Source organism: Chroicocephalus ridibundus, chromosome 3 (genome assembly GCF_963924245.1).
Source record: "Chroicocephalus ridibundus chromosome 3, bChrRid1.1, whole genome shotgun sequence".
Classification (NCBI taxonomy): Eukaryota; Metazoa; Chordata; class Aves; order Charadriiformes; family Laridae; genus Chroicocephalus; species Chroicocephalus ridibundus.
The window spans coordinates 102,410,955-102,434,841 of NC_086286.1; the positions used below are offsets into that span (position 1 = coordinate 102,410,955).

At 38.8% G+C, this 23,887-nt stretch overlaps 1 protein-coding gene across 2 annotated transcripts in view; it reads right to left on the minus strand.

Moving 5' to 3' along the window:
* Positions 1-23,887, minus strand: part of HCRTR2 (hypocretin receptor 2) — a 35,190-nt gene that overhangs the window by 8,038 nt on the left and 3,265 nt on the right. For both annotated transcript variants that reach the window (XM_063331127.1, XM_063331128.1), the window contains exons 2-4: positions 13,031-13,209; positions 11,181-11,424; positions 3,827-3,942 (exon numbers count right to left, since the gene is read on the minus strand). In XM_063331127.1, coding sequence (XP_063187197.1) covers positions 3,827-3,942; positions 11,181-11,424; positions 13,031-13,209 — 539 coding nt within the window. The remainder of the gene's footprint in view (positions 1-3,826; positions 3,943-11,180; positions 11,425-13,030; positions 13,210-23,887) is intronic.

A 23,887-nucleotide genomic window follows, 5' to 3' on the forward strand; every position in this document is an offset into this window, starting at 1 on the left:
TCCAGCTCATTCAGCTGAAATCGGCAGTATCAGTTTCATACCTGGATGCATCTGTCCTATTGCAAGGGCTTTACCTGACTTAGCTGTGGGGTGTAGCACTGCAATGTGTCTTTGCCATTCACTACTGAGATAATGCACTATCTAAGATTCTGACTTTGGTTTATCTGGTGTACTTTCATGTTCTGTTCTCCTAACTTTGAAATAGAAGCTTTTCCTTCCTTTTAGGTCATCCTGAGTTACCACATTTGTAGCAAGAACTGATCAGAAAACAGAGATGGAAGCAGAGAAACTCGGCCAAACCTCTCGCTCCTGATCGTGCCAAAGATTCACTTGAAGAATTCTTTGACCAGGTTTCTTGGTAGCTAGATGTAACTCAGAGGAAGAGAAACACTGCCTGGGCTCAAAATTGTGAATGGCTACTCTACAGAAATGTTAGACATGACTGGTTTTGTACATGGTTTGAACCTGTCCGTGCAGGTAGAAGAGTCTTTTCTGGTATTTAAGCAGTCTTTAATAGTAAGAGATGATAAAAGGTAGGGACTGTATACAATGTACAGTCTCACTGTACTGTATATTAAATTGTTAAATCTTCAGAAGTTTGTATTGAGAAACTTTCTACAGAGCCCTGTTTTCCTCAGTCTCTACCTGGCATACACATGGGTTTGGCTACTGTTACACCAACAAGTACAGCAAAAATTTTATCAGAAAAAAAAAAAAAAGAAGAGCTATATACCCACAGAGGCGTTGCTGAACCAGTACCATCTAAGGAGCATAACACTTCAGAAGTGTGGGTGTATATACAGAAACATTTACAAATATACGTAAGCACACATGTGTATCGTGTATGGACAAGTACACACATGCCAGCATAATGCACATTTTTGCTTTTCAGTAACAAATCTGTTGTAGAGATAATTGTGGAGAATTTGTGTAACTCCAATAATAATTCACTAAAAGCCCATTAACTGTGTCCAAAGAGGTACTACACGTTGCATAGTTGTTTTCTTACGCACTTTTCTTCTATCCCCTCAAATTATTATCAAGGGGTTTATAACCAGAGAAAATATCTCCAAATATAATAATAACTTGCAAAGATTGGAAGGGTGTATTTCAGCTGCCAAAATAAAAATGGATAGTGTTCCTAGTTACTAATATGAGTAGCTTTTAGTGTTAATGCATTTGGATGTCAGTAAATCTAAGCATATAGTATGGAACTTGATAATACAAATTACGTACCAACTCTTTAATCATAAATCCATTCAGTCCTATTTATTTGTTCAGAAGTTACTTTTAATCTACTTAAAATCCACAAGAGAACATAGCCTTCTTAGTCACTGTTTCCTTGCTAATAACTAAAATTAATTACTCAAAATCCTTGGTATTTGTGGCATGATTGTTCTTGTCATTACAAAGATGAATCACTAATTCAAAGATTGCAAAGCTTATATTCAAAGATCTACTTGAAAGACACAATCAGTAATTTTAAGAGCTATCACACAAAGTATGGTAAGGATAGCTTGTAAATCTGTCTTACCTGTAGTGATCTGAAAACTTGCACGTACAACATGCTCCATTTTAAAAAAAGAACCTTTAGAAAAAGTGTAAGGCATAGAAAGCATCTACTGTTTGCCGTGTTTTTTCTATCACGTACATCTGGAAGTCTCATTGTACCTTGCAATAGGATCACTATATTAAACTGAAGTTCTGGTAAACAGCATGATTTCTTAATCAAAACTATTACCGAATAATACGGTTAAGAACGCTGCATTCATTTGCTCTACATGACTGATTATGGCACACCTGCTGCACTTAGAAAAATGCCTGATGTCTGCAGCCAAGTCACAGTTGATAATAGATGTGCAGTGGTTTTAATTTCACTTTGTGCAGCCTCTTATACATAGTACTATCATCTATGCTAGGAAAAGAGACATCTGTGATTTCACATCATTGATAGCACTAAGCCTGTAGCAGTTCTGCCTTTTTGCCACTGGAAAAAAAAGGATCATCCTAACCTCATCAGCATGCAAGATGTACAGGGAGAAGAAACATTGTGGAGAAGAAACAGGCCAGCTAATACAATTCAGGGAAAAAAAACCAACAAAACAGTTAGTTTGCAGTCATTCGACTTCTGCTCTGAATTTGAACAAGTGTTTTCAAGCTACGTACAGATTAAGAACAATTTTTTTGCATTAACTTAATTAATGGACAGTTTGAGAGATTAGGTAGATTGTAAAGAAAGTACAGAAGAGAAGGTTAAGAAGGAATATGATGATAAGGTCATTGGGTGCTACAGGACAGATAACTATTCAGCAATACAGAGTGTCTTAGAGCTATGTTAGACTGAACTTAATTTCAAAACTAATTGAGCAAAGCCTTTGTGCTGGTGAAGAGTCCCCTCAAATTCTAAAGGTTAAATTTTGCCTTCAAACTATCTTGTTATTTAATCTTATAAATGTAAGAAATTAAAAGCAAAAATAATAATTTAAAGATAAACGGCAAGACAAACAGTAACTCTGCTTTAACCTAATATGATTAGACATTTAGAATAATTGGTATTTTGATGGATGGATGATAACAAAATGCCTTACAGCAGATTTTTTTTTCTATATTTTAACAAGAGATTAAGTTTTGTCAGTGTAAGATTTGATTTTTACGTTGAACATATATATATATGTTCAGAAATCTAAAGTCTACTTGTGATTTCTCTGATGGATCAATTTGAACTGCATGGAAAATGCTCCTGATGTGGCAGATATTATGCCCTGGCCAGCACAGCCTCAAATTTGGATGGTATCAAACACAATGTGGAGAGAGAAATGATTCATGCCCATGTCTTGATGTAAATGTCAGCCATTGTGAGAGCCATTGAGAGGACAGGAGAGGGAAAATCTTGCATTATGTCTTCAACAGGATGAGTTTATTTTCCTTCACAGAATGAGAGGGCAGGGGGTGGCAGGGAACTACAGCCACAGATAAATTCTAGACAAGGCAGAAGACAACAGAGGGAACCACAGACTGATGTATGACAGATTACAGCTCACATCCAGAATATGATTCTCAAACTGACACCACTCCAAATTGTTGGAGGGGGAAAAAATGTTCCTGAAAGAATTCACATCATTTTTGCCACTTCAGTTCAAGTGTTCTTTGTCTTCTTTCTTGCTTGTGTTTTTTTTTTATTTTTAGTATTTTTCTTTTCTTTTTGAAGCTTGAAAATAGATGTTCACGTTAGAAATTGTGGCAATTATTTGCCGATAATTCACATCAAATGTTGCTGATAACAGCCAGCTTCACATCAGGCAATTCCAGTCTCAGAGTTCTGATAGCTGGACTTTCTAGTCTAACTTTTGTTCAGATTGGACCTGCTATGAACCTCAGACTTTGTAAAATGAAAAATAAAAATAAAAAATTGTACAGACTACTAAAAAACCGAGACAGTCAATCCTAACTCTTAACCGCTACAGGAGGTTTTAGCACTAGAAACCAGGTCACCTACGGTGTTTTGGTAAGCACTTCAAATTGAATGGGAGAGATCTTTCTTCTGCCAATAATCAATCTTTCTGTTGCCTTTTCCTCTCTCTCCCTCTAAGCCCTTCATAGACATGAGCGAGAAGGGGGTTGCGTTCAGCCTGACTGCCTTCATTTTTTACTGCATCTCAGTGCCTATCCGAGGTGGCTGTAAGCCAGCAGTGCCACTGAACCTGTGACTGGATGCAGAGATCCAAGTCCCAGGTGACAACAGGGAGCACCTAGAGAAGAAGGCTGTACGTAGGAATCTGCGCACAGTCACAACAGCAAGCAAATAGAGCTAGTCTAAGTGACTCACCTGGCGGCACCAGAGCTTTCGAAATATTTGCAAATAGGCCAACACCATAAGACACAGTGGTGCCATGTACGTCACCAGAAAAAAGCACGTGTGGTACATTTTGGGGTAAACTTCAGCTGGAAAGAGAATTCAAATAGGAAAAGTGCATTTAATTATACATTCATTTCAAAATCACTTTAAGCCAAATTATTTATATAGATATGCATGTGTTTTTCAAACATAATAGGTTATAATAGAAGAGTTATCCAATAATATCATGATCAGGAGGGATTCTTTGATCACCTGTATGTACATTCTGTTTCTATTATAAACATGCTTTTACTTCAAACATCTTTTATCTCATATCACATTTTTGCTTTCATATCACACTATTGCTTTAGGTACAAAGTCTTAAGAAGTTTTTCTTTTATTAAATCAGTGAAAGGTAGGAAACTTCATTATCTAACAATAGCTAACCAATTATTCATCCAACTTCATCTTTGATGTATTTAACAGGTTGTTTAACTGTCTTTAGTTTTAATTCTGCAAAGGCTACTATCTGTCCCTGAGTAAATTGCACAGTCTCTCACTGATAATCAAAGAATGTAGACTACAGCCCACAGGATGCTAATGGGAGGAGACAGCATTTCTCAAATAACTTTTTGGTGGTAGAATAAATGTGTCTTACAGATATACTCAGTGATTTATTATTATGATTACAGTAAAAAAAACAGGATTAATTCAGTCAAGTTCTCTGAACTTAGGAAATTTCCAAGGTTGTTTTTGATTTAGCTCTAACAACGAGTTTGGTACTATTGTGTTCTAGTTTCCTGTGTATCTCTTTTCAAAAGACAATTTATGAATGTTATTTGCTTAGAGACAACTGTCTTACAAGTGTTGTGAGTGTACTGTGTTTTTAAGAATGTGGTGTCATAAACTGAGTTGTTAGATTATAGCACCATGTGCAGCGAGTGCCTTGAAAACTTGCTTTCACTTCTGTAACATCAAATGTAGTTTAGTAATACCAAATGTTGATATCAATTACAGCTTAACATTTACGGATGGCCTCATAAAAGGAATGAACATTACGTAGAGTGACGATATGTAGCAGAAGAGAAACTGTGCACTACATGAGCAGTTAGATTGCACGTTAATCCTAAACATTGCATTTTGGGTTAAAGAAGGAATTTTTACGTTAATTTCCTGAATTTTCCAGTGTTTCAGGATGATGAGATCTGCAACTATAATTCTGTATTTAGCTTTAATTAAAAGAAGAAAGAAAAAAAAGAGTTGCATGAGATCAAAACTTCAGTGAGTCAAACTTACTTTCTGCCTCTTAAAGTGACTGAGATTGCGGAGCCTATCAAACAAGAGGTCCCTTTGCATCCAGGAGGATCCCCCGGGGTTTGATTAGACAAGGATAGACAGGCTTGGCCCATAACTCTCACAGCAGGGAGGAGCACACCATCATCTTAACTCCAGGCTCGCCCTCTAACCCAGACTCCTGTAATGTCACACTCAGTGTTGGGCCTCAAAGAGCCAGACGGTTCACCAGTCAGAAAAACTTCAGTATCAGTGACCTACAGCAAAATCTAGCCCAGGATCACTGCTAGCAAAGGTAATAGAGACATTGCCATTGATATTTGACAGCTTTGATGGAACAGACTTCAAAAAATTTAGATGAGCAGCATCTGACTCCTTACTTGCTCTAAGATCCTGCAGCAAATTCATTTACCAACTCTTAATTAGCAGCTGTAGCTACTAGCTCTTGTCAGTGTCCCTGGGGGAGGCGGATCATTTGGGGCAAGTTTTCTTATAAATGCTGATAATCTGGGTTTGTATATTTACTGATGATCTCAGAATCGGTTTTGCATTTCAGAAAACGCAGCCTCACAGCAGTCCTGTCAGACAGGGAAATACCGACATGCATGACTCACAGGTGGAGAGATTAAGGAGAAACCGGAGTAATGTGACTTACTGGGATCACAGGAGGTCAGAGCAGAAAGTACATTCTTTCTGCTCAGAAGGAGGTGCCACCTGCCTCATCAAGGCTCTGCAGGCAGCCAGGCCCCTTTCAGGTAGAAGGACAGTACATATTTAAAAGGCCATCTGGAGTTTATGGCTTCCAATTTAGCATTCCAAGTAAAGTGAAACATTAAATGAGCCTAGCTATCTACAAAGAACTGACGGACCAGGTTGGAGGAAGATCCTAACACTTGCCTTTGAAGTTTAGCCACCTGGAAACTGCCAGCTGCTAAACATCAAAGGAAACCTGTCCCTCCTCCACCCAGGGCAAAGCCCTTTGTAGAACTTCTCGCTAAGAAGCACGACTCTGTTTAGCTTCTCAAGCTAAAGAAAAGCTTTAAAGCTGTTTGACAATCACGGCAGCAAGAAGGAAGAAGGGCTGGTTTGGGACATTGTTCATTTATCAAGCGGGTGAGTTCCAGGCTCCTTGAATGAGAACATCAATCAGTTTATGGTCCTGGTGATATATCAGCTGCCTGCCTGGGACTGCTGCGCCTCTCACTGCCAAGCAGAAGAGAAGAAAAACGTCTTTGCCTTCCATGGTCACTTAATGGGCTTTGGGACAGGGGGAGATAGCTGGAGTAATCGTCTCTTTAAGAATAAATTAATCATTCTCACGCCACTGGCCACTGTTTCACTGAAAAGAGGGAAAGGGACAGGTGGTCACGGGGATTGGACAGGGGTGGGATCAGTGTTCCTACTCAGTGCCAGTCATACAGTACAATTGCTCCACCTCATAAAGGATCAGTATGCTAAAACAAGCCTTCTTCTGCCTGCTGCATGAAACAAGTGTTAAACTTTTCTAAAGCTTCCTTCTCTGCACTGTGTTCCAGTCCCAGACTGCTGCTCAATGAAGCAAGGAGGTAGAAGATTGAAACTACAGCTTCTGAATTTTTGCCAGAATTTTACTGTATTTGTGTAAATACATATATACATGCATGTATACATACACATATGTATACGAACTGAAGACAGCCCAGACTCAAAAAGTTTTGATATGTTTAGCAAATGAAATACTCCCTGAAGCCATCGGTGCATAATGAAATTGGTAGTCTTGAGAGCTTCCCGAAGAAAAAGGAAAAACAAGAAGACTATCAAGTCTGTTGAGTATCAGTAGAGAGTTCCCAGGTTCCCTGGTCTCAGGAAGATACCTATGAGGTTTTGGAGTTACCAATATGAAGAAGCAATGCAGGTGAAAGAGTATACTTTTAGAATACAGCTTAATACACAGGGATGTTAGGAAGCGGGTGTCCATAGCAGAGAAAATTCCACCACACAACACAGACCTTTCCAAACTGTGTTCCTATGTCAGAGTACTTGCAGTTAGCTAATACTAAAATTACGTTTTCAAACCTGACATATTATGCTTGAGTTCTCAATTCACGATGACACCAAGCATAATTTTAGTATTAGCAATATTCTGACTGCTTTCTGCATCAAAATGTCCCACAATTTTTTCCTTAAATTCTGAACACTTTGATAAACAGGATGTATAAACCGTCACGTAATAATGCAATTTCCAGCTATTTGTTTTCCAGAATTAAGACAATATGTTTTTGTACTATTTTATGAGTAGTCTAAGAGGAAATGGAACACAAAGTCCTCCCTTTGTTTTCATTCAACCATGTAGTTTTGGGAAAGGATTATCTCCATATTCTTTTTATCATTTGCAAAGGGGTTGGCTAATGCACTTTGGCTAACACTCTTTTTGCGAACAGCTCTAAGAGAATGTATTTAGCTGACTTGGACACATGGTGAACTCATTTTAACATATATTTCTTTTATTTTGGCACTTTATCATCAAATTCAGCACATAGCAATTACAGACTATTATAGAACTGTGGCCAACACTGGCTCCTTAAGTAAGTCTGCATAGGTCACATGTTGGATCCTTCTGCATTCCCAAATAAAATATTGTTATTAGACAGTACTCGAAATGAAAAACCCTTAGCCTAGAATTGGCAATGAATTTTATATTCAGGAATGCCAGAAGCAATTAAAAAGAAATTGAGCCCTGTTTTAGGCTGAACTATTGCTCCATTTGCAGTCACTGGCAGCTCTCCAACAGCATGCTTGAAATCTTATTAGTCAGGGTGGCCACTATTTGTTCACCATTAAGGAGCCCAAGTGTTACAGTGTTGATCAGACTTGCATGGATTTCATCAGCTGGACCTAAGTCTGGGGAGGGTGCAGTGCCGTCTCCCGCTTTGGCATCTCTGATACTTCCCTGGACACGGCTTCCCATTAGTCTTCCATATCACCTCATGTTTCAGTGACCCCGAATTCCCAGAATTAGAATAGACTTCCAAAATACTTTGGAAAGTGTCATTAAGCACCCCCTTTTTGCAGTCCCAACCTTGACAATTCACAGTTTAATATCCTTGGGGCATACAGCGTATGTGATGCTCTGCAAAGATTTCATAAGACATACCATAATTTTAGATAGCATAAATTATATGTGGTTCTAAACAAAGCAGTAAACACCCAAATATAATCCCTTTCCTCTAAACTGGCTCCTATAGGATTTGCTCAGGGTGTCTTGAGTGTGTGCAGTATCTACATCTCCACCTCATCCTTGCAAATATAGCTTATTTGTAGGAACACGAATTTCTTTCTCCTTCAACCTCCTCCTGGTTAGATTTCTTTGACCCTCAATATTCCCATAATCAAAAAAGGCAAAACAAAATCCAACAAAAATGCAACTATTTTCTTTGAAAATATTAGCTCTTTATTCCTTCTTTTGGCCTTAAGGCTCACCAGTCTTTTCAAACTGCTGCCCTGTTATCCATGGTCTTCTGTTTGGGGGCCTTTGTGATTTCAAACCCTGTTTTTCAGAAGAAAAACTGCATTTTCTATGCCTTGGCGCAACTCATTGTCCTTAGACATTTTCAATTGAATAGAAATTACTCGTAGCTAATGACACTTTATTTTCCATAGTTTGAAAGGCATGTTAAAGTATATACATTATATTTTATCCTCATTGATAATATATGGTTAACTCTACATTTACTAAGTAATTCCATGATTTGAGCAACCTACTTCTAACTTAACGCTTACAAAGCTTCTTCTCTCAAGTTAATATAAGCTGTTATTAGAAAGCAGAGAGGATTATTTTTTATGGATAACTGAAACGCACAAGCAGAATAACTAGCAATGATAGTGCATTATCATTAGAAGAATACTTCTTTAAAAAGACAACAGGATAAAAATAGGTTTGTTATCTTTCAGTGGAATGAAAAGCTTCCCATTTCAGAAAACTTTAATGTATTTTTAATGTAAAAATATTTTCATTTCATGCTCAATATAAATAAAAAAAGCCCAGCAACCAAAATAATTTTGGATTGTTTGCACTTCATTTCTGAAGCCGCACACGGAAAGAATTTAATTCTAAGCATAAGTACTTGCTTTTTTTTCTACCCCTTTCTACCTCTCCAAACATCCAAGTGAAGGCTCACAGCACAACCCGAAGATCAACAGATTTCATTTTGGACAAATACACTCCATAGGAGTGGAGTCTTGCAAACACGTGGGAGGTTGTTTTTTTTTTTCTTTGGTATAATGGGTGCTTCGGCTCAGGCATATCTGAGGGCTCCAACTACTTCAGCACAGCACTGAATGACAGACACTCTTCAAAATAGTTCCAAGGCCACTGTGGACTCTGTAGTTCAAAAGCAACACTTTTCTGTTGGGAATCAACAAGTGGCCAATGCAGATCTGGAAATTTTGAGATTGCGTTCCCTGATGAAATGCTCTCCTGACTCCCCAATTCATTAACTACATCGTTTTCATTTCCTAGGTTGATTAAAAGAATCTTTGCTGCAGATCTGACCTTGAAGTGATGAAGGCATGGATAATTAGTTCTGCAGCCAAAATGAGTGGACAGAAATTGTACTTGGAGTGAATGCGGTGAAAGAAAATAGTCACACAAAAATTTTGTATCTCCCGGACTCCAGCAGCAGGCCAGGAGATAGAAAATTGTTCACAGATGAAGAAAGAACACTAGAACTAAAGAGCTAATATGTTCTCTCCAGTGAAACAGCAAGTACAATACTCATAGCTTAACGGAGCCTTACTCTAACCTACAAACTTTCAGCAAATCTTTGTCTGCAATGAGTGCCAGCTGATGACCATCTCTGTCCCGTTGCCTTGTCCCAGAGGACTAACTGGGATGAAGGAGATAAAGAACAGGGAATCTGATAGCCAATGTCTTCTCATTAATCCCCCAGTGGCCCTGCAGAGGCCGTTAGCAGGCAAGGGACTTCCAAATAGCACATGGAAGAGCCCTCAGCAGTTCAAGCTAACTAATTTATCATGATAATTAAGTACAGGTGATCCAGTTGTATTTTATCTTAATTGTTCACAGAACTGGAATCTTCTACAGAGGGAGCTCTGGGACAGAATCTGATTATGTTTTAGTCTGACTCCAGGCTATTAAACAGGCACCTTTTAGTTATGTGTTTTGGCAAACTTGGCTTTATTTTCCTGTGTGTGAATAATGGGATTACTGGTGGTCATTATATCCAGTGTCAGAGTCACAGCATGTAACTCACACGCTCTATTAGCGTTGGAGTTATGCCAAAGCCCACCAGAGTTGAGCCTTAACCATTCGGGTGGGCGGCTAACACCACTAGCTGTGAACGGAGACAAAATAGTAGTAGTTACTCCCTGGCAACCCTTACGGCTTCTTACAGCTGAATTCAAATACAGAACAAGTTAAATTCAAAGTTAATCTGGAAAGGCAGGATTACGCTCCTTGGATAGAATAATTTCTAACTGATTATGTTTAAAAAATTATTTAAATGGTCTTATCCATGATAAATTTAAAATTGTGGGCTAACTTGCTACCCTGTACTGATGATATCTCTATAAATTCTGTAATGACATGCAATTTGCATCGAAGTCCCAGGAGATATCTGTAAAGACTAGTCAACTTTCTGCCATTAGCAAAGGCAATACATCAGGTAAACAGAAATTCTGTTCTCGTGCAGTTATTTCTTAAGGCTAAATACTGAAGTCTTTGAAAACCTGCAATGTCTATCGATCACAGGATTATATAAGCATAAGCATTTGAGGGTGGGAACATTTCTACCCTCTGGGAAACATTAACACGGTCAAGACACAAGCCAGCCTCATTCATTTAAACTTGGTTTCAGATGTACTTTAAGTCTTAGCAATACAAAAGAAAAGGCGACTTCACAGTATTTGAAAAACGGTAGTTCTAGGAAAGCTTATATAATTAAGAACATTTTGTGATACGTTTATACAACTCGACTGCATATTAATATGTCCTGATATTTTTATTACATAACAGCAGTATGAATTCAGTCTTTATGGTCAATGACACACTCACCTCCCCAGCGCTCATCACACACTGTGAACAAGGTGGTTTTATTGGCTAATCCTGGGAACACGCTGCTGCACTCCATAACAATAGCCTGAGGAATCATTATGATGCAGGACACAATCCAGATAATTATAATGCTGTTCCTTGCTCGCTTGGCTGTGCTTTTAAACATCAAAGGGTGACAAATTGCATACCATCGATCCAAAGCAATGCAGCTAAGTGTTAGTACAGACACAGAGACTGAAACTGTCTAAAGAAAAGGAAATATTATGTAAATGTAATTTTTTCAGAGCTTTAAAAATTATTTATTGTAAATTTTTTTCCAGACTTCTAAAAATTATTTCTATTTTCAACACAGTTAGCTCTCTATCTGCAATTAATAAATAGAAATTATTCCCAGGAAAAGGCTCCTTTTTAAATCACTTCTTACAGAATTACAACAGATATCCTCATCTGCTAGAGTCCCCCTAGAATCAACAGGACGATTCACAGATTAGGGTGCTACCCAAACTCATTAGGTGTAGCAGGGTCAGAGTCTGAAAAAGCAAATTTATGGGACTTAGAATTTGCAAAACTTTATCTGAAGAATTACTTTAAAAGCATTAGACAACTAATTAGACAACTTCTTTTTTTTCTTGGCAGAATATGTTTGTTTGTTTGTTTGTTTTCTATGCTATATTTGGACACCAGTACCATCATTTTGCCTTTTCAGTTTTCACAGGAACAAGGGAAATTCAGGGTCTCATAAAAAAACCCAGCCAATCAGCTTAAGGCAGATGAAGTCATTTTACCTTCTATTCAGCATAGGAAATAACGTATCACTTTGGTTTTATTCTTTCACTCTCTACACTAGGTGATCATTTCACTTTCTCTTTGGATTTCTTCCACGAGACAGTGTGGCTCTTCAGCCATACAGGTATCTGCTCAAAATATAACTTGTGCCGGAGGCACAGAGCTGATCACCTGCATACATTCAGAGTTCTGCTTAATTCTTTTGATTTATAATGACTGAAAGGCCAAGCACTTGCCATTCTAGTATGCCCAGTCAGTTCATTTAACAACCTATTCTTAGAAAAGGTATTTGTCAATCATTTTGATGCGAATGATCTCCTAACTAACCACTGGTCATGAGTGGTGGCAATTAATGCTCAAGGCAGACAACCTGATCAGCTCCCAGTGAACCATGATACTTTACTTCTAAAATATGCGAAGTCACTAAACATATATGAATGCCCAGACTCCCTTGAGAAATTCAGATTCTCTGTCCTGGACACTTGTGTAGCTGCTTAGGTCCACACACACAGAGTATAAATGATTGTAATTAGAATCATAGAATCATGGAATCACAGAATGGTTTGGGCTGGAAGGGACCTTAAAGGTCATCTAGTTCCAACCTCCTGCCATGGGCAGGGACACCTCCCACTAGACCAGGCTGCTCAAAGCCCCATCCAGCCTGGCCTTGAACACTTCCAGGGATGGGGCATCCACAACTTCCCTGAGCAACCTGTTCCAGTGTCTCATCACCAGTGTCTGTAAATTCTATTTACCAACATTTTTATTGCTTTACATCCCCTCTGGATTAGTAAAACAGACCGCAAAAAGTGAAGAGCATCAGACACATGTTCCAGAAAGTGTATCGCCCAAGTCTAACAATGAGATGGACCAAACACAATATTTATTAAGCATGAACATATTCACAAGTGGAGCAGTCTTTTAATCCTCAGCAGCCACCCTGAGACATCTACTTCAGTAGCAGAGATAGACTTCCACCAGATTATCACTATTAGGAAGATGCTATTGTTCTTTCTCTTTTTCGTAACACAGGTAATGTTTACACAAATGCAGTAAAATAATACCTGTAAGTAGGGAATCGCTTTGCAGAGGGGCTGCCCAAAGAACCACGTTTCTGTGATGTCCACTACTAAAGTTGCTGGAAGACAAGTAATTGTGACCAGAATGTCAGCCAGAGAGAGATTCACTATGAAATAGTTGGTAACTGTCCTCATGTGATGATTCTTCCACACTGCAATGCAAACTGAATTGGGAAAGGCAAGTTAGTGAGAAAGAACTGACTTAGGGAATGCTTCAACAGGAAAATTAAGGAATTTTGGCTTTTCAGAATTAAGGAAATGTTTGTGTCCTCTGTTTAATACAGAATATTTGAATATGCAGTTCAGTGTAAGAACCATGTGTTTTCCTTTAAGGTGGAAACAAGAGGGTACATGAAGAGAGAATCTTAGTCCACAAAGAGTAGTTTTCCACAGACCACAGCAAGGGAATTAATCTAATAGATAAACCAGTTTATGTTACTGTAAGTACTGTTTTCACTAGCTATTCACACAACGTTCTTCATATCTGTTTTAATCCATTGGCTCTAGTGTACAGCAATACACATCCACATTTGTAGAATTTCATCTTTTTTTAATGACAGTGTGATGCTTAATTCAAATTGCTACCACATGGAATCTTGTAAACTGTATCAAGACTACAATCATTTGATAAAACATTTTGCTGGGCGTAATGTTATCTATTGCATCTGCAGAGAATCTGTCACAGTTGTAGGGGCAACTGTGGTTTGAGGTAAGAAAATAAAGGTAATTTTTGCAGTATTAAGTGCTACCCATTTTAAATGTGGTATTTTTTTGATGACGATTACTGTGATCAAAAGCAGCACATAGCAAACGCTCTACAAGATGTGCCTTTAAAGCTTGTTTTATGTCTTTTCCCTCTTTTTCAATTCAAAAGGCTTTTAGAAATGAGGCATATTAGTCCTTTAACATTAATATTCATAAGCAAATACATTAAAAATGCCAAAACTGAGTCTGAGAAACTCAAGTTTTTTAATAACTTTGTAAGTAAAACCCTGAGAGATTGTAGCAATCAATAGCTTTTGAATGTTTTAGATTCAGTCAACGAAAGCTGTTTAAAAACCGATGCACAAAATTTTCCGGAAACACCACAACACTTCTTGTAAGAAAACAGTACATCTCATTGTACATCAAAGGTTCTTCTGTAAACAATAATTCATTCATCATGCAAATCCAGATGAAGATTCGAAGTCTCCTTAATCTGTCCGGATACGGCACTAGGCTTAATTTAGATATATTAAACATGTCGCAGAATGCTAAAGAATAGAGTTAGAAGGGTTCTCAAGAAGTTATCCAAATCTGAAATGGAATGAGCTAGAGTTAAGCTATTCTTTTATTAAACTAGCTAAAACAGCTGGAAAAAAATGACACAGACTTCAAGGCACATAAGCTCTTGAGCTCAGATGCTTCTTTAATTCCTAAGAAGGATGGTGTGCCTGAAAGCTTGGGCCCATCTTCCAGCTGCATCAGTTGATCTAATACAATGTATTACTTCATTCCACAAATCTCATCTTGCTCGTGTCTTTAGACCAACATAACTACAGCAAGACTACCACTAAGCCATTGCTGGCAAGTTTACATTTTAAAATCTGTTGTTTGAAGATGTCATGCCTCTCTCCAATTTGTTGCAGGGTTAAACTACCTTTCCTATTACAAAAAAAAAAAAAAAAAAAAAGTAGTCCTCTAATGTCTAATCTGCTTTTCTTTTGCTGCTATTTATATCACTCTTTTTTCTTTTTTTTTTTTTTTCTGTACACAGGCAACAATGAAGAAGAGCTTTTCCCTGCGGCAAAGCTTTGCATATGTAAAGATGGTTGTTGCATCTTTCCTCTGTTTTCTTCTCAGACTGTACAGCTCCAGAACTCTTTACCTTTCACTGCTGGCCATTTTTAGAACTTTGGCAGCCATCCTTGTTGCTGTTCTCTGGATGGGCTTCAGACTGGACCGCACCTTTGCTGTCGGAGTGCAGTGACCAAAATTGTCGCAATACTCATTCAAGGCTAGAGCTTTAGCAGGAGCTGAGATTGGAGCACTTCTTCGTGAGGGCTATGTTTAGACATTTAGGGGTATTTTAGGACAAAGAGAGAGGGAGAGGCTAGGTGGCCTTCAGTTTCCCTAAGAGAAGGTGATTTTATCAGCTATCTTTTTAGGACATAGGCTTCCAAGTTTCATCTAAAATCCCTATTGTGCCACAGCGGATCTTCTTCATCTTTCAAGGTGTTGCAGACATGTTTCCAAATTCTATAGCTTGTATAAATTTAGTCTTTGATATACATCTATCATGCTCTTGTAAATGCAAGTCAAAACCCCTCCACAAAGCTCTTCACATCTCAATAAAATCTCCCACGGTCTCCATTTCTTCTACATTTTTCTTCCTGAATAAAATATTCCAGGTTCTCTTAGCTGTGGCCTCAGATATCTGAAAGGCAAGGCTTACAAATCAAAAGCTTAAAGGAAACATCATATTAATTGTATTTGCTTCCCATTTGGGTGATTTGAGTTACCTACCAATAGCATTGCGTGATAATTACAATATAACTATCCAGGGCTTTGTCATTATCACTTGGCGCATGGGATTATTACAGTTATAACGTACATTCTGACAATGCAGAGGCAGCATGTAGCAGGGAAGACGATACATTGCTGCCCCTCTGGAATGTTGTTCACAGTTGGAAATGCAATGCAGGGGAAAAAAATAGCAAACACCACTTCACTTTCAATAGTGTTAACACTGTGGGCTTTTACTTAGGGCTTGTTCGTTGTCTTGAGTGCAATTCCTATTGAAAGTATGGTCCTGTCTTGTAATTAGGCAAAAGTTAATATTAGGTGGCAATGTTTTTCTGTACTTTTTATTTCTTTTATCAATAGGCAAAAGTTAAATAAAATGTTGTTTTATAAGTTCAGAGTTTGGCTACTTTGTTCTCATGCTATGGTTTCAATAGTCCTACATTCTACCAGACAAGTGCACTGTTTTCAGCAAAGATGTCAGTGCCTAAAGGTGCCAGGTTTAAGCAGATATGCACGGTCTCTGGCAAGGCCTATTCTCATTCCTGTGCTGACCTGTTTGGCGAAAGCACCTGCACATAAACGTTATTTCTGGTAAAACAAATCCGTTAAGTTAACGAACGTGAGCTCAATCTCATTGGCAGCAAACTGTACCAGAAATCAATTCATAGCATTTTTCATGTTGTGTTCAAAGCTTTCTATCAGTATGAGAAAATAAAACCTTATGATACCCCAGAGAACTAAGAAAATATTATAATTTTCATCTTTGATGCAAGAAAAGTGAAGTGCAGAACAGAAGTTGCTAAAGGCCCTACAGTAAATCAGACACAGAAAAAGAAACTTGGACTCCTTAATTCTCAGCTCTTTACTAAGCCTTCCAGATCACACTGGCTTAACACGGATGGAATTTAGATGAACTCCAGTACCTGCTATTCCTCAGAGAAATATAAAAGACTATGCTCCTTGCTTCTTAGGGAGTAGCAGTATGCAGGAAAGCCAATATACAGAAAGTAGCTCTGATTTCCTTTGAATTCTACTGCATGGGAGCGAGAGGCACTGGAAAGGTGGAAAAACCAATAAATTAGAAGCATAGAAATGCAAGATAACTTGTTAATATATATTTCTCTGTGGATGCTTATGTGTTTCCCCTTCTGACCTCATCCATTCTTTGCAGCATAGACCATTTTCCATTCTTTGTACAGCACGTAGCGCAAAAGCATCTTAATGAGCATGCTTACATACTACCATAATAATTGAGTATCCCAGAAACTTATTCATGAATGTATACAAAAACTGAGTTTGTGTAAAAAAGCCTCTGAAGAGAAAGCATTTTAAAAATAAACCAGCTTTCCCCCCCCGCTTCCTTGCCCTCTGCTGGTTGCAGCATTGTTTTCAGCCTGCGCAAACACTGACCATGTTTTCTTTCAGTGCAAGGCTAAAGTGAGCTGTGAGGATTTGCTACAAGTTATTTGAATAGGACAGAAGGGTATAAATGACAGAAAGTTAGTTCAATATATTCTTTACAGACTAGATGTCTTTCTGAGTCTGCTACAGTACAAGACTATTCCATAGTCCTGGGCAACAGCTTCACTGATATACCAGTGGTCTAGCAGATCATTGAGAAAGATGCTCTAGCTTGTGTTCAAAAATTATTATTTTATAGAAATGCAAAATAGTTTGAATAGGGCACTGAATATATTATAACTAGTTATTTATCAGAACAAAAGAATTTTGTATACTCTCCACCCTCAGTCCTTTAAATACGCATTTTCCTCTCAGGTGGTTCTATAGAGAAGTGGAAGGACTCAGCTCCTACATAAACCCTGAAGAAACACGCTGGAGAAAGGAAGCTCCATGGAGTAGGAAACACCATCTGCCCACCCAGAGCGAAATAGCAGAGAGCAGTGGCTTTCGATTCAGCTTGGAGAGGAGAAGCAATGATGAGAAAGGTAGTAAGGATTCTCACCTGGGAGTGTATTTTACCAAAAAGTACTCCAAAATGATAAAATAGGGGATGAGGCCACCACCAGACTTCCTAAAAAACTTGGGAGACACCACAGAGTTAACAGGATCCCTGTTTAGCTAAGGCACAGTGTAGTGGCCCGAACCTCTGCTGAAAATCTATGAGATGATAAAAACAGGTCTGAATAAAACCTCGATTTAACATTATATGCAAATCTTTAATGTAACCTTTGATGTTTCCAGCTATAAATAGGAGTGAGGAAGAAAGTGGGAAAAACAGTATTAACACAGACATTGAAGAAGAGGATCAGAATTTTAAAAAAAAAAAAGAAAGTGGAAAGAAAATGTGAGAGAAACGTAACTCGGAAACGTGCTCCTACTGTGCGTGGTTTTCCCGACTGCTAGAACTCTACTGGAACCTAGTTACCTGCCCAGTGCATTTTATTTTTTTCTGTATTTTTGCATTTATTTTATAAAAACGCTCAAAGTCATACCTAATAACTGCAAATGAAAACACGCAGGCCACCTTTCATGAAGAGCAGCTATTTTTTTCTGACGGTTATTAAGTAATCCGACTCTCCTAACTCCTTCAGCTCACCCCTGATGTTTTCATTTTCTTCCGCCAGAACCAAGAGCTTTAAGCAAAACCATTGCTATTCCTACCTCTGCCACACAGTGTCAGTGAAGGCTTGGAAACTAGTTTGAGTTGCCAGGCTGACGGTGTTTGGAAAAACTCGCGGAGGCTTTCCCCAAGAGAGGACAGTTCTGCGATAATGAAGCTTGTTTCGGAACCCATCCTCCAAGCGTTCATGATCTCCCACCCCCCAAAAAAGTCTCACAGGCAAGTCCCAGGAAGGACTAAACATTATAAATTCAAATCAAAGATAATTTTTAAGACAGATGCTATCAGAAGTCCATCAAGAAAGCTTCATATACCTCGTTATATTTCCGAAGAAAAAAAGCCCCTCAAATATGATGGTACAGTGAGATTGGTATTTTTCACATACAGATTTAATCCCTGTTGGTTTAGTGTCCTGGGGCATTTTAATTAGAGGCTGTAATGCCATCTATTCAATTAGCATAGCTCATTGTATCTCAAGCTGAATATGAAAATATACAAAGGCTCCAGCTGGTATAAAATGCAGCTGCTTGCCTCCTGGAAGATTTACGCTGTCTCAAGCATATTAAACATTGTGCTGCAAGCCTTCTGCTGGTGGACTGCTGGTTCAGCTGTCAAGTTTTTTTTACATGTCAACCCTAAATCATTTTCGCAACACTCCAGAAGTCTTGTCAACCTCTTATTCACTGGGTCATCTTCCAGTGCGACTTCTTGGCGAAAATAGAAATATAATTTCCATAACCAGGAACACCTTATATAAATGAATGACACTACCTCTTATCTCATTTTTGGTGAATAACAAATCCCAGATGGATGTAAACAAAGAATTATCATTTCCTTTCCCTTTATGCTAAACTGCAATGATTTTATTTTGCTTTGGTAATTCAGTTTCACAATTATTTGACTAAAATATCATAACATGGCCATGCAGCAGCCACTTGGGAGTAACGCAGTGATTATAAGCACTAGTCATCAACATCTCCAAATGCAGAAAGCTTCTACGGAGCTTCACTCCTTCACAATATTTTACAATCAAACAGCGATTAAAAAATGTGTTAAATAGATTTGAGTTACACATTATTTATTCTCTACCCCCTACCCCCACAAAAAAAATTGTTTCCACCTGACAATGAAGTGGTTCTTCATATGGCATTCTCCTCCTCAGTCTTTTTTGGTGATGCCATTACGTGCTGTAAATCAAGGTCTGGGTGGTGGGGTGTCGAGCAACACCACCATGTTACAAGGAAGGCTGAGCAGACAGGCTACCAAATGAGATTCTGGAGAACTAGAGCCCCTGTAGAAACACTGAATTGTGAATACTCTTGGAAGGAAAAACGCTGTCATTGAAACTACTTTCATTATGAACAATTCCTGATTGAAGATTCTTCTGCTTTAACTTAAGAATCTAAAAATTAGGTGCTTATTTTAGTTGTTTTAGGAAGGCTTTCCACGAGCCTTTCAATAACTTTATTGATGAACTTGATTAAGGGGTGAGAAGCACTTTAACTAAATTGCAGAGGATATTTAATTAGGGGTTTTTGAAACCAGCAGTGAGAACAAAAGATCTAAACCAAAGTGATCTCTTCTGTGAATAGGAAGATGATATCTACTTCCTAGGCTGTCCATCTCTACCCACTATTAAGCTCTAAACTCCCACATTACTTCATTTTTTACGTAACTAATCTTATCTGAAAAAATGAGTCCAACATAAGACCAGGTTTATGTTGAAAAAAGTAATAGAAAGAATGACACAAAGAAAAGATACTTTTTATACAATACTTATTATGAAGGAAATCTTGAAAAAATTCCTACAGCTGTCAATAATGCCCAGCAGATAAGAACTGTCCTTGAATATGTGATGCGACAGCTGAAAAGATGAGCAATATTCTGGGCTGCACACACAATGGAATTACATAGCCTGCCAGTGAAGTGATAGCTCCTCATCAACAGGACACTCCAGATGTGTCAACAAATTTGAACACTATCATGAAGCACGACAAAAGGAGTAGGCGGTTAGGTCATGCTCCCTCTGTACTGCACATAAACAAGTATATACGTGTAGGTCCCATCACTTTTTTCCTAGTAAAACTCTAGGAAAAATACTGAAACTGTAAGAAATATAGCTGCATAACACTGAACATATGAAATCTCATCTTGTTGAGTATCAGCTTCACTAAAATGTACTAATGGGGAACTGTCTCCCACAAAAGACAGTCTACATAAATAAAACAGATATACAGCAAGTTTGCTTGCAGCAATATATTTTCTGAGATGTTTTCTAGCCACCAAGTGCTCTATTGTACTCAGGCTTTTAAAGAGACTGATGAGTTGTGGATACTCATGTTCTCCAGCCCACTTCTGTGGTTTTTGTACTGCCTTACTATTATGGTGCTAGAGCAGAATACAAGAACTAAATTCTGCTTGCTGGAAGCTTATCTCTCCAGATTACAATTGGGAGTAAGAGCACAACCATCTCATTGGCACAAGATTCATTTCCTAACCCAGTCGCATTACATAATCTTAGACAATTAGCAATCTTATGGAAATGGGAGGAGTCATTACCAGAAGATCAGCTACGCTATAAAAACAGACTGTCAAAAATGCCAGGTTTGGTCACCTCTGGAGGAGGTGAAAGGTACCATCAAACAGTTTTCTGAGCTAACTGTAGTGATTAACACAGACAGATTGGTTTTAAATTAATCCACTACACTCACATAGACACACAAATCATTACAAGCATTAATTGGCAACCCCGGTCTTCTCTGCAGAGCTGGCTATACTGAATGACCAGTTATGTCATATTCACATTTGATATACTTATTTTTCTGTCCGTACTAACAATAAAAAGCCTACAAAATCCTTACACACACTTCACGTTAGAGATGGAAGGACCATAAATATAGCTGTCAAACTGGAAATGACACTACAGTAAAAAGATTTCACACTTCACTGTGATTCCATTTAAACCTGCATGACTCATTAAAACCAAGGAATGCTCCACAGCTGAAATTCTGTGCAACTTTGAAACCATATGCTTCAAAATGCATCTGTCGGTCGGTGTAGAGGGGAGTTGCGCTAGGAATGGACCCATCTAACGTAGATGTAAGAATGCCTGTTCTTTAGACTACGCAAAGAAAACACAATTCACTATGCTAGGGAGATGCTACACCAAATATTTTGCATATATACAACTTCCGAATCTGTATCATGAATCCACATTGCCAATATAATATTCCCCGAACTGGGCTAAAATCCTTGCAGTCTTACTGCGCTGAGAACCAGGGGACAGAACATGGATTTGGCAGGGCTGAGAGCACCCCCAGGTTCTGCCCCCTCTGCCCCCTGCCCAGGGGTTGGTTCCCTGGGCTGGAGGCCAGCTCTGGTACGGAGTAGCATGTAAGCCGGGATCAGGCTGCTGGGAACAGAGGTGTCGGAGAAAGATGTGAGACACCTCTTTTAGAGGTCACCTCCTTGCCCGGGAGCTGCATTTAAGTTCAGGCTCTCACACTTAGCTCAGATAAAGACCACATTGCAAATACGCATGTGCCTTCCTGATCTGGATTGTGATCCTCACCCACTGACTTGGCTTTCTGGCTTAACCTCAGACCTGCTTCATCGCTATGGATTTGTCTGGCGATTGCTGGGAGGTGACTGAAACCTGCTAAACATCACCAGACCTACCATGCCCTCAGGCACAGCGGGACTGTGTTGGTGAGTACACTGCCCTGTCAATCTTGCAGCTGCCCTCAGCTCCTGGCTCTCCTTCCCTTGGGGAATGGTCCATTCTAGCTCTTCTCTGACAAATTCCACTTCTGAGATGGTACAGTAAGTGAATCAGCTGCTAATATCCAAAAAAAAAAAAAGAAAAAAAAAAAAAGACATGCAACACAGAAAGTAAACAACACTTTAAAAACAAAGAATCATGCCAAAACCTTCCATCTCTTGGAAAGATGGTGTGTTAAAGCAGGAAGGGACAACAGATTTCATTTGGTAATGCCCCAAAGACACTTCTCTCTGAAGAATACTTCACTGACCTAAGGGAAAGATGCGTTAATCTCTGTTCAGCTCCTGGCAGACAGGGATTTACTGTTCTTCGTGGTCTTCGAGTTGTGCAGTCGCCAAATAGCTCTGCTGAGTTACTATCCTTCTTCCATAGATAGATGATTCTTTTCAACTACCACCCACAGTATAAAATTAATGCTAGGCAGCATATCCTGCCACCATCAAGGTTGCACCTGTTTTGGGTCCAAATAGCAGAGCTGGTCTTCAGAACTATCACTCACACTTAAAAGTAAAGGGGATAAATTCTTTAAAGTTTCACACGTTTATCAGGAGTACGCCTTGAAAGTAAAATGAAACAAACCCCAAACCATTCAAGACATCCAGCGTCTCTTACAGCTCACCTTCCTTCAGCCTCGGGCATTGCCCTTTTTCAGAGTTGGGTTCAACAGGACTGTACTATTCACACTAGGCAAGAGCTGCCTTTCGACAGTTATGTCGAATGGTAAAGCAAAGTAGAGCTGTCCCCACTCCGGACTCTCTGGTCAGAAAGCATACAGAGTGGACCTAGGTATACATCTCGATATAAGAATCTAAAAAGAAAAGGGCATGATTTCAAATCAGCATCATCTTTTAATGCTTTTCTACTTTTTGTGTATCTCACAAGAACGTGCATCACTCTTTCTGGCCAGTAATCCCCATATTATGCAAATACCAATGTACTTCAGTTGATATTTGAACTCTTAACAGAAATTGAGCTCCTACATTCTATATCTTAGGTAGGTGAAATGTATAAATATTGTATCATTCCCCATGTGGAATCTTTTTAAAAATGATAAAGCGGCTTTAGTTATTTTTCATCCAACCGATAAAGGTGATTGTCATGCTGATATTATAAAAGTAAAGCCCTTTCAATGCCAGATTCCCCAAGTAATCTGGACAAAATTAAATATAATAACTTAAAATGTGATTAAATGAAACACGGATCATCTATGGCCATCAAATAGGATTCATGAAGATCATGGCACCATTTAAGAGAACACATGACTTAATTCTACCAACGCATGTACGCATAGACCTCACTATTTACCAGATACCTGAAAATGGTAACAGAGCACATTTGAGACAGTTGCCTATTGATAGGCATTGGACCAGGACTCTGGTGTTAGAACTAAACACAAACATTTTCTTCTCCAGCCCTAAAAAATCAAACTATAATGTGTAAAAATCAAATGAATGCTGTTGAGCTCTATGAGTCAGACTATGAACTCTAAGAGGAAAGGACCACAGTTGGATTCTGTACAGATCTCAGCATAACTAGCAGTTACTGTAAAATAATAGAGCGATCCAGAGAACAGTAATTCTCTGTCAATTAAATGCGGCTTCATTCTGAGTTGGAAAGAAAAACAAGTGTCACCAAACTGTGTGAGTAAAGAAAGTTTCTGACATCTCTCACTGATGTCCTGCATGGTCTCTTAGCCTTGGGAGCCAGCAGTGCTGAGGACTTTCAAGCTGGGCGCTGGCAGGCGGTGTGTGCTCAGGATCTCAGCTCCTGCCAGCTCTGGGGAGGGCTGCCAAGAGGCCCAGCAGCCCGGCTGGTGGGACACCAGAAGGCTGCTTGTTCTGCGTTCAGAGAGAAACCATTCCATTAGAAAAGTTCTGACCCACGCAGTGAATAACTTAAATGAGAACCATTCCCATTCTCTCCCTGTATAAATGGAGTTAAATGTATGGAGCTGTACATTGTTGTGCACATCCCT